Source organism: Dama dama, chromosome 28 (assembly GCF_033118175.1).
Source record: "Dama dama isolate Ldn47 chromosome 28, ASM3311817v1, whole genome shotgun sequence".
Taxonomy (NCBI): domain Eukaryota; kingdom Metazoa; phylum Chordata; class Mammalia; order Artiodactyla; family Cervidae; genus Dama; species Dama dama.
Genome location: NC_083708.1, coordinates 26,054,867 through 26,071,954, shown reverse-complemented (window position 1 = coordinate 26,071,954; position 17,088 = coordinate 26,054,867). Strand labels below are relative to the sequence as shown.

Sequence of the window (17,088 nt, the reverse complement as noted above, 5' to 3'; positions counted from 1 at the left end):
TTGCCAAATTCATTAGAACCAGTTTTGCTTTAGCAGTGGCAACGGCATCTAATAGGAATAGAAGGCCAGGCTTGGCTATCTCCTTCTTAACAGCAGGAGGACTAAAAGCACTGCCTCTCTAAAGACAAGACGGCCACCAGGTATGCGGAACGAAAACATCTGAGCAGAGCTGCCTTATGCAGAGCAGTTAGAGAGCGCCTTGTAAATAAGCAGCACAGGGCAAACCCTCAATCCTGCGTGACATTTAAACGAGGCAGCAGAGAGTCAGGCAGTCCTCCACGTGGATGGGTTGGCATTGTGTGGCAGGGAGTGAAGGAGAAACAAACTTAAAACTCACAGGAGGTGAGGTTTGTTTAAATAATAGAAAGTAATTAGGCTGAAGACAAAAATCAGTGATGGCATTTCATAATTACAATTAATTTAAAGGTTAATTTCCTTTGGTGCTAAAACCTTTATTTAAGACATTTACCAGGAAAGGAAATGAGGATGTTACTATCAAGAGGCATAGAGTGCTTCTGGGAATCCATGCCTATTATCACTGGAAAATTAGGTTAGGCCCAAAGTGGGAATTTCAATTCATTTCTGTGTATAATAGATGGCAGTCTGGCCTCGGAGTCAGCAGGGCTGCCTTAGGGCAGAGCGAGATTTGCATTTTTTGTTTGTTTGTTTGTTTAGGGGATTAATTGCAAATGTTTCCCACAAAGAATCCTGGTTTATACATGAACAATCCTGACACAAAAAGAAAATTGGATATGGATTGCTGCCTTTGTAACTAATGGAGTTGATGCGAAAGGAATTCCCAAGAGCACAGAGGCAAAGGGATGCACAGTCACTCATCCATATACCTTCATCACGGAAATAAACTGAAAGGGGACGACAGTACTTCTGTGGGCTCCAAGCCCGTCCACCCTATTTTTCTCTCCCAGCTCCCACTTTTTTCCATCACTCTGTTCCCCAAGTGGGAACGGTCATGTCTCGAGTCTCAGGTTCCAACAGACCCTATTATACTTCAGTTCATCTCCTTAGAAACTTGCTCAGTAAAATTGAGGCATAACAGCAGCAACAGCCAGAGGGGGAACAACTCCTTCACACCAATTTTTCCCACTCGTGATGTCTTCACAGGTTAGTTCACTTTAAATGCTCTACTGCTATTATCAGTATGTAAAACAATCCCACAAAGATGGAATCATGCAGATCATAGTGCACTGAACAATATTAGCAATCACCTGCTTTAATCCCCTGATTTTACAGCTAAGGAAAGGAACAATGACTTGCTCCAGGGCCATCATTTAGAGGCGGTGCTGGGAGCTGAACCTGCCGCCCGGGGCCAGGTATACTTTACACATCACTTCACCAGGAAACCAGACACAGTTTCTTCTGACACGTTTGTCGAGTAGCCGCTCCACGTGGGAGGCTGTGCGTTAGTCACTAGGGGTGAAACAGACGCTGTCTTTGCCTCCGTGATGCCTACAACCCAGCACACGATTCACACGAGGAAACACACCAAAGTATGATGAGTGTTCAGATAAGGAGAGTGGGGATGGAAGGACTTACCCCAGTGGTACCTCATCCAGTTAAGAGGACTAGGAAATTCTTCCCTGAAGAAATGACGTCCCCACTGAAACCTAAAGGATACATCAGAGGGATGTGCAGAACTTAACAGAAATAGATGTGCCTTTTCTTAAAAGGAAAACTTTTTCACCCCTATTGACCAAATGGACACCATAATTCACACAGGAATCATCTTATGTGTTTTTAATGAACACCACATGGAAAATCTAGTTTCACCTATCCCAAATACCTAGAGTATTATTAGAGTGACCACTGAACATCCTCATACCTGAGACTGCTATCATTGTTCTACAAAGATGATTAATTTAGGTTTAGTCCTCCTTTCTGGAGGCTGAAAAATAATGCAAAATTTGTGTAACCAAAAAGTACAAGGGGAGAAACCGTTCTCTCCTGAGGATTTTAGCATTCATGCTTTATTTTTCATTTCCCTAAATATGGATACATCAATGTCCCATACCCTAATTAAAACCTGCATTTAAGTGGGCTGTGCCTTCTAAATATATCCCAGATGTCAGCTGTGAAGACATAGCCAATCATGTCTAACTAGCTTGCCTAGAGCTTGTAATAACTGCTCTCTCCAATTCCGACTGAAAGACACGTCACATATAATTGAAAGCCATTCTCTAAGGGAAGAACAAAACAGAGACTGGTGTATCTAATCCACCCAAATGCCACAGCACAAAGTGATGCCAGCAACCTTGAAAATAAAGGTCATTTTATCCCACTCTGCACGTGATTCCACATCTATTCAAAGTATTAAAACTATCTGAATGCACAGTTTTCTGACTCTAGCTATACAGTTTCTTGACCGTCTCACTTAACCACCTTTGTCACCACTCACTTCACCACCTACCCCCGTAGTTCCCTTCACCAAGGAGACTCATTTGGATCACCTTCACTGTGGAGGAAGAAGGCGTCTCTAAAAATCACCAGTTCCAACACTCTCTGCCTGACTGTAAACTCCCAGTTTTACTCCTTTGTTCTCCTGCCTCCCTCCTGGAGGACTCTGTCTTCATCTTTATCTAGGAGCTTCCCTCCATTGGAAGTTTTGTTTCTTTCTACTCATCATCTCGCTCCCGGATGCACAAGAACAGTGATGTTCTTGCAGGCACCCTTGGTTTCCGTCCTTGCGTTCTCCTCCATCAGGCGTGGATTTCCAATATCCTTGCCTGATGCAGCTCAGATGCAGTGTCTCTACTTCTAATCCAGGGCTGCCGCGCAACAGCTGGGGAGAGCCCCTAAGCCCACCTGGGCGCTCCCTCTTCCCAGCACAGTTCTCACTCCTCTCCCCCATGGTGACCCAGTCACCATGCGACCTGCTTCAAACCCTTCCAAGTACCTTACGCCTCGTACCCAAACCCGAGAAAAACCACAGCTACCAGACATCAACTCGTCCCATTTCCCCTCTGAACCTCGAGGGGTCTCCATACCAGCAATTATCCTTCTGTCTCCTAGAGAAGTGAAAGTGCTAGTCACTCAGTTGTGTCCGGCTCTTTGTGGTCTTATGGACTGTAGCCCTCCGGGCTCCTCCATCCATGGAATTCTCCAGGCAAGAATACTGGAGTGGGTTGCCATTTCCTTCTCCAGGGCATCTTCCCAACCCAGGGATCGAACCCAGGTCTCCTGCATTACAGGGAGATTCTTTACCATCTGAGCCATGTCTTCTTGAAACCCCGCCCACATCTGAGAGGAATGGTTAAGCCTTTCTTCTCCAAAGCCATGCTTCTACCTAGCCCTGGCCTCATTCCTTCGGCCCAATCCAGGAAACAAGCTCTTGGAGTCTTCACTCTCACTCACTCCACTCGAAATTTCCTTTTCCCTACTCATGGGTCAAAGCCTCACAGACCACAAACCGAGGCAGGTCCAGCCTCTCTCCATCCTTTAGAATAAGATACAAGGTGATTTCCAAAAATATTTGAAAAATGGAAACCCAGTTCTAGGTAGTTTTTTTTTTTTTTTTAAATATATACAATATCTTTCCTTTTTTTCTACAATATGTCACATGGGTTACTACTATCACTTGCCAGACTATAGATAACCAACCAAGTGAACATGTGAAGGGTTTCCATAAACCTACCTCAGCTTCTTCCGATGACTTACACACTTACATCATTCCACATAAACTTCCAGTAAATTCTAACACCAAGTTCTCTTCTCTGACCCTTACTTATCTCCATCTACTTTCCTGGCCTGAAAAACTCTCATCCTTTCAGTAAAGAAACTAAACATATAAAGCAGAGTTTGAATCATTCTTTTTGTATAAATCCCTTGCTAAAAGAGGTGAGACCCCAAATCTACCTGCAGTGTATCCATAAAATACGTGCATCTAGTTGTAACCCTGTGAAGTTGGAATTGTTTTCTCTCCACTTCACAGAGGAAGAAAGTCAGGCTCAGAGCAGTCGTGACCTGCTTGTGGGTACAATGGTAGTAAGAAGGGAAGGCATGGCTGAGCCCAGGTCTTCTGACCCCCAAGCCCTCAGTCTTTCCACTACTTCACACTTTCCCTGTGATGCAGCCGGTGGTGGTATTAGACTATTAGAAGATGATTCAACAGCAAGACCCTCAGCAGAAAACCAACATGTGTTTCTTCAAATTTCACCTAAGGTACTGGCCACACTGAGAATCAGCAAAAATAGGCAAAAGTGAAAAGACAAAACAGTTTATCAAGTGGAAATGTGTATTGCATTTTCATTAAGTTTTTAGAACCAACAGCTTAAAGTAGTTACTCAAATGATCTCTAAAGAAATATTTCATTTGTATTTTTCATATACTTAAATGTGTCTACCGAGTTAAAACACTGAAGATCTGACTGTGATACAACTAAGAGAGAAACATGGAAAACACAACCCTAAGACCCTGAGGAAAGGTTATTTTCTGAACAAGGTTAGGAAGTGAAGCATCTGCTGTGATTTAGCTAATAAGTCTCATTTCATTCAATACATGTTTCGCCTGCTGGAAGCTCTCTCTAGTATCACGCTTTAGTGACTTTTCGGGCAACGGTGGCGTAAAGCACCCCTACCTACAAAGGACTGTGCTTTCCTAATCAGAAAAAATAAAAAATAGTTTCACGTCCACTCAGAGATGTACATCCAGATTGAGTGCATCCAGCTCACAGAAGAAGCCGAATTGCTGCCTCCAAGTAAGTCTGCGTGGGAGGAACAGGGGGTTTTTGGACTTGGACTGTGGTTGGTTATGCTCTGAAATTCCTTTTGTGCCACTGGAGATAAGTACCCTTGGAATCCTTACCTGCAGAGATAATGGATTTACAATCTATTTTCATGGGCCCATGGAAATTCTTTGACATCTTTCAATGAGTGCTTCCAAATATTTAGGCTTAGCTTTCTGTGAGCTGCCTTTAAAAATTTCCCCCCCATGGTACTTTCCAGCTCTATCTCCAAACGAGTGTGTTGACTAGTGGCTTTTGTCATGAATAACCTAGGTACAATTTTATATTACAATACCACCCTGCTAACATGTGTTTTTAAAAAGCAGCTTTAGTTTGGCTGAGCTCAGTGCTCACGATTAAAAGGTTTAAATAAAAGGGAAGCTCACAACAGGGGACATATTTGATTGAAGAATATTCCTTCAAAAAGCATTTTTCTCTTACTTGGTAATTTCTAAATTCCACTATTATTAATGTTATCAAATCATAGTTATTAAACTGATATGGCACTTTACTAATTTTAAAATAACTGGGCATTCCTGTGCCTCTACAGGTCAGTAGATAAAAACACACCCATACTGCAGATAGGAAAACTAAGGCAAAGAAAAAATCAACTGCAAAGAAAATAACATTCCTGAGTTGTTTCAAGAGAACCAAAAGCAAACTGCTCCAAACAATTACAAATTTCCTCTTATTCTGTCGCCTTCTACCCAGTCATGTACCTCTATTTAGAATGCTATGAACTTGCCAGAAAGAAACCAATATTTTCTCTGCCAGTTATCAACATTTTTGCAACATTTGATAGCAATTATCAATGGATGATCCCTCTCACCCTAGTTATGTTGATGCTAAAGCAAGTCCTAGCTTTCTTCCTTCCGTTCATATCGACCAAAGAAACTAGAATGGTGCCTTCCTTTCATTAATATCCAAAAGATTTCTTTTGTCTCACAGGATCCAAGCAATTACTGACATTCTAGATCTTCCATAAAAGGTCTCTTAATTATCATTCAAGGCCTTCTGAAGAAAGGGTAAATGCACTTAAATTTCACTTAGAAATTTTACCAGCATCTTTCATGCTTAAATCACCTGCCTTTTTTCAAAACAGCCTAAAGACTTCATTCAGTAAATATGGCTTCCATGAGCCAGACAGTGTTCTGGGTTCTGGGGCCACTGTAGTAAACAGTAAATATCATGCAGCTTGCATTACCATGCTGAGATCAACAACAAAAAAAGTAGATTCATAATATGTCAGGTGGAGATAGGTTTCAATGAAACACAATAAAGCTGAATGAAGAAAAAGAAAATTCACCTCTACAGTCCCAGCAAGTCTCCAATTTGTCTCCCACCAATTACAATTATAGTTCCCATTTCCCAAATGTTTTCTGGTCTTTGCTGCTCCTATATGCCACTTACATACTACATTTTCTAATGAAGCCAAACACAAACTCCCTTCTCTCAATTCTTTTTGTTCTGTTAAAGGCAGCAACACCCTCCTAGACAACAAATTTTGACCCATAAGCCAAACATCTAGTTGCTGTTATTTGCTCACTAAGTCATGTCTGACTCCTTTGCAACCCCATGGACTGTAGCCCGGCAGGCTCTTCTGTCCATGGAATTCTCCAGGCCAGAATACTGCAGTGGGTAGCCTTTCCCTTCTCCAGGGGATCTTCCCAATCCAGGGATTGAACCCAGGTCTCCTGCATCGAGGGAGATTCTTTACCATCCGAGCCACCAGGAAAGCCCTATAGTCCTATAGTTGTTCCAAATTAAACACTTCTTTCTCCCACACTGCACAGTTTAGAAGAATTATAAAGAAAATCCTGAATTCTTAAGGGTTTTTAGTTTTCTTCCTCCACACCACATGTCTCACCCAGGGCTCTACACCCCTCATTTTATCCTCACACTAATAATATAAGTGTCGTAATCCTTGTGTAAGAGAAGTTAAGTGATTTGTCTAAGGTCACACAGCTGGAAAGTGGTCAAGGCAGTATTTGAATCCTGATCCTTCTAACATCAGATCTCTGTTCTTCTCATTACACGCGAGACCTCCGTATCATGGTTTCAGTTACCTCCAGTCAACTGCAGTCTGAAGAAATTAAACAGAATAAACAATTCCTAAGTGTTAACTTCTGAGCCATTCTGAGTACTGTGATGAAATTTCACACCATCCTGCTCTGTACCTCCAGTAACATAAATCATCACTTTGGCCAGCATATTCATGCTGTGTATGCTACCTATCCATTAGTACTAGGAGAAAAAAAAAAAAAAGCAATGTATTGTGTAGATACAGGGTTCAACACTATTCATGGTTCAAGAGTCCATTAAGGACCTTGAACTGTATTCTGTGGATAAGGAAGGACTGTTGTTGTACTACTCCACTTCTGACCAAAAGAGAAATTCTGCCTCAGTAAAAGGGTTTTCATGGTTAAAAAAAGAGAGAGAGAGAGAGATTAAATCATAAGAGGATATAGAGGCACCTTCAAAGCATATGACTGAAAGAAATAAATCAGAAAAGGGTAGAAAGGAAAGGAGTCCATGTATATGACATTCTAGAAAAGGCAGGTTGACTCAACAGCTTGGGGCTGGGACCATTTGGAGGTACCTCTCTGGGTGTTGATGCTGACTGTCATCTGGGACCTCAGCCACTCTGTTAGCCAAAGTCATATCCAAGGGTCCTTTGTTGATCTCTGATGTGGGCTACTTTGGCCTTCCCAGTTTGGGCATGAGAGAGCAAGAGCATCCTGAAGAGATGCTCTTCAGGAGCATCCCTGAAGAGAGCATCCCTGAAGAGCAAAGGGAAGTGCATGACATTTACTGGAGACAGCAGAAAGATCAATGGTTGCTAGAGTTTAGCGGAGAGGGAGGGATTAAAAGGGCTTCACGGGTGGCTCAGAGGGTAAAGAATCTGCCTGCAGTGTGGGAAACCTGGCTTTGAACCCTGGGTTGGGAAGATCCCTGGGTCGGGAAGATTCCCTGGAGAAGGAAATGGCAACCCGTTCCAGTATTCTTGCCTGGAGAATCCCATGGACAGAGGAGTCTGGTTGGCTACGGTCCATTGAATCGCCAAGAGTCAGACAGGACTGAAGCGACTCAGCATGCATGCAATGCAGAGATTAAAAAGGCAGAACACAGAAGATTTTTAGGGCAGTGAAACTACTCTGTATGATATCAAAATTGTGGATACATGTCATTACAAATCTGTCGAAACCTACAGAATTTAAAACCAAAGTGAACCCCAACGCAAACTCTCGCCTTTGAGTGATAAGGATGCGTCAAGGTAGGTTCATCAGCTGTAACGAGCGCACCCTGCTGGTGTGGGATGCTGAGAGTGGGGGGGTCGTGCACGTATCAGGGGCGGGGTAGGGCACGACTCTCAGTGCTTCTCAGCTTTGCTGTGGACCTAAACTGCTCTAAAAAATAAAATGTTTTTTAAAAATAAAAAGATTTCCCCACTAAACAAACATCATGGACTTTATGTCACTTGTTCCAATTTCTACCTGTAACACTTAGGATAGTAAACTAAGAATAAAAACTAGCCAAACTTAAACCAGCAGAATAAGGTATTAGAAAAAAGTAAAGATATCCTCAAACATCTTAATTCAGTTTCTAGGTTCCTCTCTTTCTCCTTCCTGTCATCTATCTTGTCGGCCTTTTTGTCGTTCTGCCTCTTTTGGCCCCACCACATGACCTCCAGGTCCAGGAATGAAAAAGAAAAAGCAGCACTGTTTATAATAGCCAGGACATGGAAGCAACCTAGATGCCCATCAGCAGATGAATGGATAAGGAAGCTGTGGTACATATACACCATGGAATATTACTCAGCCATTAAAAAGAATTCATTTGAACCAGTCCTAATGAGATGGATGAAGCTGGAGCCCATTATACAGAGTGAAGTAAGCCAGAAAGATAAAGAACATTACAGCATACTGACACATATATATGGAATTTAGAAAGGTGATAACGATAACCCTATATGCAAAACAGAAAAAGAGACACAGAAATACAGAACAGACTTTTGAACTCTGTGGGAGAATGTGAGGGTGGGATATTTCAAAAGAACAGCATGTATACTATCTATGGTGAAACAGATCACCAGCCCAGGTGGGATGCATGAGACAAGTGCTCCGGCCTGGTGCACTGGGAAGACCCAGAGGAATCGGGTGGAGAGGGAGGTGGGAGGGGGGATCGGGATTGGGAATACATGTAAATCCATGGCTGATTCATATCAATGTATGACAAAACCCACTGGAAAAAAATAATAATAATAATAAAAAAAAAAAAGAAAAAGCAAAAAAAGTTTTTCACAGCACTCTTCGTGTGAATATGTGCTGTCACAGTTACCATCGCTTGCAAAATGTAGTGGTATAAAACAACAGTGATTACACTCGGGGACTGTGGGCTAAGAATCCAGACAAGGCTCCATGAGGACAGCTGGTCTGTAACCCTCAATGTCAGAGGCCTCAGCTGGGGAGACTCCAACACTGGCTTGACTCAGCAGCTTGCGGCTGGGATCATTTGGAGGCACGTGTCTGGGTGTTGACGCTGACCGTCAGCTGGGACCTCAGCCACCCTGTTCGACAAAATCATATCCAAGGGTCCTTTGTTGATCTCTCCATGTGGGCTAGTTTGCCCTTCCCAGTTTGGGCCTGATGGCTGTGTTCCAAAAGAGCATCCCTGAAGAGCAAAGGGAAGGAAGTGCGTGACAGTTTTTTGATCTAGCCTTAGGAGTCATGGAGTGTCACTTCTACCACACTCCGTGGGTCCACATGGCCACAGAGTTCTACCCACGTTCAACAGGAAGGGATAAAGACCCAAACCACAGGACAGGCTGAGTGTCCAGATTACACTGTAAGCAGATAAGGAATTCAGGAGATCTTGTTGCAGCCATTTTTGATAATGTAATCTACCATAGTAACTCTTGTTATATCTCATTGTATCTCAAATATCTAGGTGTGTATTGCATTTGAATGTGGCTTTTTTTGCTTATAAATATGTTTAATGCTTTTATAATGCAATAAAATTCACATAATATAAAACATACTATTTTCACCATGTTTAACTGTACAGTTCAGTGGCACTAAGGACATTCACACTGTTGTGCAACTCTCATGATCATCCATCTCCCGAATTTTTTACCTTCCTAAAATGAACCTCTGTCCCCATTAAGCACGGACTCCCCATCCATTCCCCCCTCCCCACCCCACCCCACCCCACCCCACCCTGCCATCCCTGGCATCTATCAACGTACTTTCTGACTCTTTGAACTTGACTGTTCTAGGTATGTTCTATAATATGTCTGCACCAAATGTAAATCGGATGCATCTGAATCCTTGGCTAGAATTTCTTCCATATCTTTATTTCTGACTCTGTTTGAGATTACGAGCCACGTAATGGCAGGGACAGCCGTGCTGAGCTAATTTACATGACCTCCATCACAGCACCTTGTACCTGACAATCAGGATATAATATTATTACTAATAATAATTGCTGATAGATACATGCACTTGAGCTATCGTCATTTTTTTAGCATTTGCAATGTGTTACAGAAAATCTCCACACTAACCACAAAGACATATAGCATCTTAATTGTGCAAGTGAATTTTATTGCTCCAATTAGGTCTTGGTTGCTTCAAAGGAGTATATAATTTCTTCTCCCAAGCTAATAGATTCGTGTAAAGCAATAATTGAATCTCACAGTTGGGGGTGGGGGAATCACTGCCTTGAAGGAACTATCTTTTTGTCTCCACAATTAGCTACTTCTGGTTTAATAGATTATTAAAAGGTTTATATTAGTAATCTGTGTAAGACCTTGAACATGAGTATGTGTCTCTTCTGAAAAGTTGACTAATTATAGCAACTGTCCCTTTCCAGTTGATTTCATAGGTGGCTTTGACTCTTACGGCTATCAGGGGCCTCAGAAGACATCTCATTTACAGCTGCAGCCGATGTACATGTGAGTGTTTTACTTTGGCAGTGTTCTTCTGGGATACTACAAGGTGATTAGGCAAATGTTATTGTCGCACAAAAGAGGTGGCATGTGGCTGTCCTTCAGTCATGACTTACCTCCAGTCCTTCCTCCTCTGTTAATGTTGTTTTGACTGAGATAGCTCTAATAACGTTTTGTTCATAAGTTTTACAAAATTTATCAGGAAAGCCATCTCTAAATTTACTTTTAAAAGTATTCTTACATGTGTGTCAACTACATAGCTAAAAATTCAATATAATATATAATTTCCTTGAATTACCCAAAAGTTGCCTATTTTGAAGATGATGTAACATTGTAGATAGTTGTACGTAACTATATGTAAAAGCTGTATGTCCCGATTTTCCCAGTACAGTCATAGTTTACATGCGTTGTTCTGGTATACTTATCACCAGCACTCCCTATGAGACTTATAAGTGTTCTCTTTTGGATGATAAAATGATGTAATAATACTCTTTAACATTTTTTTCTGGTGTGAAAAGTGAAAATGAAACCAGGGTATTAAGACTTAAACTTATCAGACCCTTTACTCTAGCACTCAAGAGAGCAGACATACAATCAGAGCCTGATTTTTATATCTGTGTTTAGGCAAATTCCCTTGGATAACAACTGATAACAAATTCTATATATCAGCATCAGGTGATATGCTGAATTGCAAGCGAAGATCAAAATAGAAAGTAAGATTCCAATTCGTTTCGAAACGTGAGCTTCTCTCTTTGAAGATACGTGTTTGTTGTCGTTGTCCTCCGCCATTCAGTCATTTTACCTTTTAATATTGTTAGTGTGTAGGATGATAAACACATTTGGGGGAGTATTTCTCCTCCAGAGAGATTAAAGTAATCCTTATACATCCCCTTTTAAGCTTCTTTTCACAAAGGGAATGATCTGTGCATCACGCTGCATTTTGTGTGTGTCTCTTGTAGTTCCCCAAAAGCATTCAGAAAACCACTCACAAAACAGACTTTATCAAGTTCAGAAGTCAGCCAATACTATATGTCATTCAAAGCATCCCTTCTGTAAACAGGATATCACACAACCCCTCTTTTACATTCCCCAAACCACTGCCCTAATTCAGCTATTCATTAGCTGAGTTTTCCAGTCTCTTTATTCTATAGCCCCTATCCCATTCTTCTATGTAACTGTCAATTTAATCTTCTTATTAATTGTGTTGTCCAATTGTGTTAGGCCTTTGCCCAAAAACCATCAAAAAACTCCTTACTGCCTACTAAACAAAAAGTCCAAAATCCATACCAGAACTTGCAGCTCTACTATGACCCAGCCCCAAAATTTTATGGAAATATTGTCTCTGCTCTTCAACTTAAAAACCTCTGAGTCTCAACAGTGTGCAGATAATGCTGGGAGACACCAGGAAAATGCAATGATTTCACATTTTATGATGGCTACAAACTGCTTCCTGACCTCACCCTCTACTGAGGGCACACATACTCTGATGTCTCCCCTTATCTACTTTTAACAGCCCAGCTGAAACTCTTGCCATCCGCAAACATGACGTGTATTTTTTTCAGCTGTCCATGCTATTCTCTTGACACCAAATGTCTTTTCCCAAATTTCACTTTTCAAATCCCACTCTCCTTCATATTGTATCTTAAAATGTGCTTCCTTTATGAAACATTTCTAAATCTTTTTCCTTTGATATTTCTTTTTGCTCCTTCCCCATAATATAGTTGTATTTCTCTTTATACCATAAGGTTCCCAGCCTCCCAGAAGATTTGATAGCTTAAATAAGAAATAAGCCCTTTATATTCTTTACCATTCTTCTCGATATTGTATCAATAATATACCCTTGTGTAAAGTGTTCTATTAAAAACTAAAAGCAAAGCAGTAAGAGGCAGTGGTTAAGATGAGCTATGGAAGGGAGACTGCATGCGATACAATTCTTTATGACCTTGGACCTGTAACTTTATTTGAATAACTTTATTCTCACCAAGCCTGAAAATGAAAGTGTTAGTCACTCAGTCATGTCCAACTCTTTGTGACCCCATGGACTATAGCCAGCCAGGCTCCTCTGTCCATGGAATTCTCTAGAGAAGAATACTGGAGTGGGTTGCCATTCCCTTCTCCAGGGGATCTTCCCTACCCAGGGATCAAACCTGGGTCTCTGCACTGCAGGCAGATTCTTTACCATCTGACCCATCAGGGCCTAAGTTTCCTCAACTGCAAAACAGAGACAATAGCATATGTGCTTCATACAGCTTCTCTGAATTAATATAAAACAATGCTTGTAGAGAATTACAACAGAGGACATGTCACATACAAGACACTTAATAAGCAATTTATTAGTTGTAGGAACAAGGCTTATGTTAACCAATATTACTCATGAAAAGACTTCATCAACTCAAATTAACATACATTGTATTTTCATTCCCAAAAGGTTTCCTCAGTAAACAATGTATCACATCTTATCAGCCCCAGTAACATGTAACAATATGCTTGTGCTTAAAAGTAGACCAGAACATCTTTAAGTCCTGCAATTTCTTGCTTCTAACAATATCACACATTTTTATCACATAACATTACACTGTGCTGGTCAGTATGAATGATCAGTAAAGATGATCAAAATATAATAAATTGGATACAATCATTATTTAAGGATAAGCTCTGATAATAACATAAGAATGCTAATTATATGTAATCAAGAATATACTTTCAAACCAGGCATTTATAATTCTGTTTTCTTTAAAGAGAGGACTCTTCAAATTTAATGTCCAGAATGAAATTCCTTGAAGACAGAAACGTCTCATGATTTTATTAAATACTTTTAGTGGCAAACCAAAAGTAATAAAAATGTTATTTTTTTCCCTTACTGCCTGAAAATGGTTAAATTACATCAGAGTCTTCAAGTCCCACTGCTCATGAAACAAATGTTTAACAAATCACCAATCAAAATACTACTACCATCACTTCTACAAAGCATCTCCGAGCAGACTTCAAGTACCAGAACACTAAGCTTTTATTTTACAGATGAGGAAACTGGATGAAAGGAAAGAAAAACCCAGGTCACACGTCTTGTGAGTTATGCAGCCCCAGTTACCAGGCAGTTTTCCTGACCCCTTAGTTTTGTTTTGTTTTGTTTTTTTCCAAATTCTTATGTGGACTGTGAGTTTGCCCTGACATTTCATTCCCTGGTTTTAAATTCATTTATCTCTACTTCCTCACATTAACGTAGCCGCCATAGTTCCATACCTGCCTGCATCCTCCCCTGTTAGTGCGTTCCCTTATATTCCATTTTGGTTTCACATTATGTGGTGTTGAATGAAGAGCTTTCCAACTGTGTAGCCCTCAAAAACAATCATTGGAGAGTCACTGCCTATTAAAATCCCAGGAAAAACAAACCAATTCACGCATAAACTCCATTCCCTGCTGGGAGGCAGAGACCTGAGCCTGCCCGTGTCTTTGTCCAGTGCAGTGGACCTTCTCCTGTCAGCCTGCCATAAACAAATCTCAGAAAGTAAGAGTAATTTAGCATCATGGGCCAGTTCAAGCACCCCCATGATATTATATAGCAACGGAAATAAAAGCAATTCCTTAGAAGGAAAATAGATGCTTAAAAGCAATGTGCAATTTTAGCTGTGGGGTTTCCACTATACCCAGCAAATCTTCAATGGCTCAGAGCTTGGACAAGGCTTTGGAAACACTGCCCCTAACTGACCTCCATTCATAGCTGTGTTTTAGCTTCTGCAGTCAATGAATAAACAGTCTTCTTTTTAAAAAGTTAGGTTGGGTGAATATTCTTGATGTATAATTCTTTGGATTATCTATAATCCATCTAAAAGGGAAAAGTTTTCATTAATTTTTCTCTTACAGTTTGGAGGACTCTTTGAAACCAATAACGGCTATGAAGTTGCTGTGCTTAACATTCCCATGTCTGCAGGTTAATTTTCCAACAAAGTAGCTGCTTTGACTACCACTGACCTATGTGCCGAAGCAGGTCCAGATCTATTGGGCTCCCTGCGGCATTAATGTGGGAGTATCGCACGCAGGATCAGGCCACCATTTGAAACCACTGCATTCTTTTTGGCAGCCTAACTATACAGCAAAACATATTCATTAACCCCCAGAAAATGGATTTTAAATTACCATAGCTGGCCTCTCTATCTAAAAGGTTGCACTGAGGAAAAAGTTGAGAGGAGGAAAACTGTCTATTTAAAGCACAATTTGGGCTTTGGACTTTTTTTGGGGGGGGGGGGGGGGGACAGGTTTACTCTTGCGCTCAGAGAGGTGAGAAAAGGGTATGAGCTCTGACCCTTGATTAAAAACATCTTTTTTCTCTCTCTCAGGTCAAAATAACACAAATGGCTTCAATACATCAGCTCCTGGACCTTTCAAAGAACTTGTTTTGCGGTGGCCTCCTGCATTTTTTGAAGAGCAAGAAGCAACGAAGTTTAATACATGCTAACAAAACATAAAGCCTCCACATGCACTGGGAGGGACACGCGCACACACACGCACGCACACACCGGCACACACCAATTCTCCTTGGCCTCCTCTTTCTATCTTAAACAGACAAACCTGCAGGCCGCGCCCCTCGTGGATTTCCTGAACGCAGGCTGCTTTCTCCCAGGTCTCTGCAAAGTTCACAAGGAGACGCGTTGGCGCCCTCTGCTGGCCGTCACTAACTCCTCTACAGCCCAGCCGGGCGGCCTCGGCCGGCTGCGAAGTCATCCAGGGCACGGTCTGCCCTCCATATGTCTTGATAGCACCAGGGCCATGTAGGCAATGTAATTGCAAAAACACACACACAAACATGCCATGATGACCTTGTAGCCGAAGTCTGAAACGGCAGGTGTTTGCCCTAAAGGCTGTACCGTACATACTTGCCTTAACCCACCTAAGTTGTGCGCCTGAGAGTCCTCAGTGCAGACATCCCCAAGTCACCTCCTTTAGGCTAACACACTGCTGTTAATTCCAAATGAGTTCGAGTCTGTATGCGTGTCATGTCAAGAAACAGGACTGCATAGTTCAGCAGCTCCAGTGTGTCTGTGTATGAAAACTGCCAACTGTCAGCCAAGTGCTTTTACCATTGAGCCTCCACCGTGGCCAAAAAGAGACAAGTAACAGTAACAAAGTAATAATCGTCATCTTTATAATTCTTCAACAAGGTCTTCTGAGGGGGTTGGGTGGGACAAAGCAAAACATATTAATCTACTAAACTCATTAATCTACGGGGAAGCAGAGAACAGAAATGGCTTAACTCACTGATTTTATTTATTGCACTCTAGGTGCTTTTATAAGTATCTACAAATGTCTTTTACTAACACAGAAACAGCTGTGGATTTCTATCAACAGAGGCCAACTGAATATGTATTAGCTATGTTTACTCTTTTATATCTAATTCAAATGGAAGCCCCTATGTAGGTGAACTTTTTTTCCTAACTTGAGCATACGAGATTATTTTTTGGGTGGGTGGGGGGAACAATAGTTACCTTGGTGAAATATTTGAGATCTCTTTGTGGTAATTGGGGGATCTGTTGTGTGTTAGAGTGTATTTTAATCCTCCTGTATTATTGTGGCAGAAAAACTGTGCTGTTAATGTAGTTGGCAACAAGATGCCTTTGGAAACTTAATAGTAGGTCAATGTGTTTATGGAATATTCTGAATTCCTAGGAAATTTTGTTCTATATATTCAAGCATTATTTGATTTTCATTAGTGAAAAACATAATTAGCTCAGGCTTGTCAGGAACTCAGATGAGTCATTTTCTTTTTGATCCACCTGAGACACTAAAATCAATTTTTTAGGACTATTAATAATACACCATCTTTAAATGCAGTGAAATTTGGACTTGAAAAGTTATAAATTGGCATGGAGCAACTTTTTCTCTTGGTTTCTATGAAGTTTCAGTTACTGGGTTAACCTACTTTGAACGTTAGCCCATCCAAAGCTACATAAACCAGTCCCATTACTGTGTCTGCATGGATGTCTGTGATCTACACACATATGCATTTGAAGATAACAAAGGAACAAAGGTTACTAGTAGAACGTAAACTACAAAAAAAATAGTTCCAGCACTTGTGCTTGAATTTTCTCAGTGGTTTGTATATGTTTGTCCATATATACATGCATAAAATATACAGTCACAAACATGTCAGTGAAACCTCATATGATGATTTTATAGTGACATGCATGTTTAATGTATGAGAAAAATATTTACCAATGTATCATCCTTTGATTCTTAAAATATAAATACTACACATGCCAGAAATTATTCTAATGTGACTATTAACATGAGGTTTCACTGTACATTCACGCTGTGATGAGATTCCACCCTTCTAAGACATGTATATGGATAGAGATTTAAATGCACAGAGAACAAAACCCTCATATTCCTGCTTTACGTTGCAGCCAAGTTA

General features: G+C 41.0%; 1 protein-coding gene across 1 annotated transcript in view; it reads left to right on the top strand.

The window, feature by feature from the left end:
- NKAIN2 (sodium/potassium transporting ATPase interacting 2) overlaps window positions 1–16,062 on the top strand; it is a 1,132,096-nt gene extending 1,116,034 nt beyond the window's left edge. Inside the window, exons 6-7 of the mRNA XM_061131719.1 lie at window positions 10,607–10,688; window positions 15,017–16,062. Of these exons, the coding sequence (XP_060987702.1) occupies window positions 10,607–10,688; window positions 15,017–15,026 (92 nt within the window). The 3' untranslated portion in view covers window positions 15,027–16,062. The remainder of the gene's footprint in view (window positions 1–10,606; window positions 10,689–15,016) is intronic.
- Window positions 16,063–17,088: the final 1,026 nt, after the last annotated feature.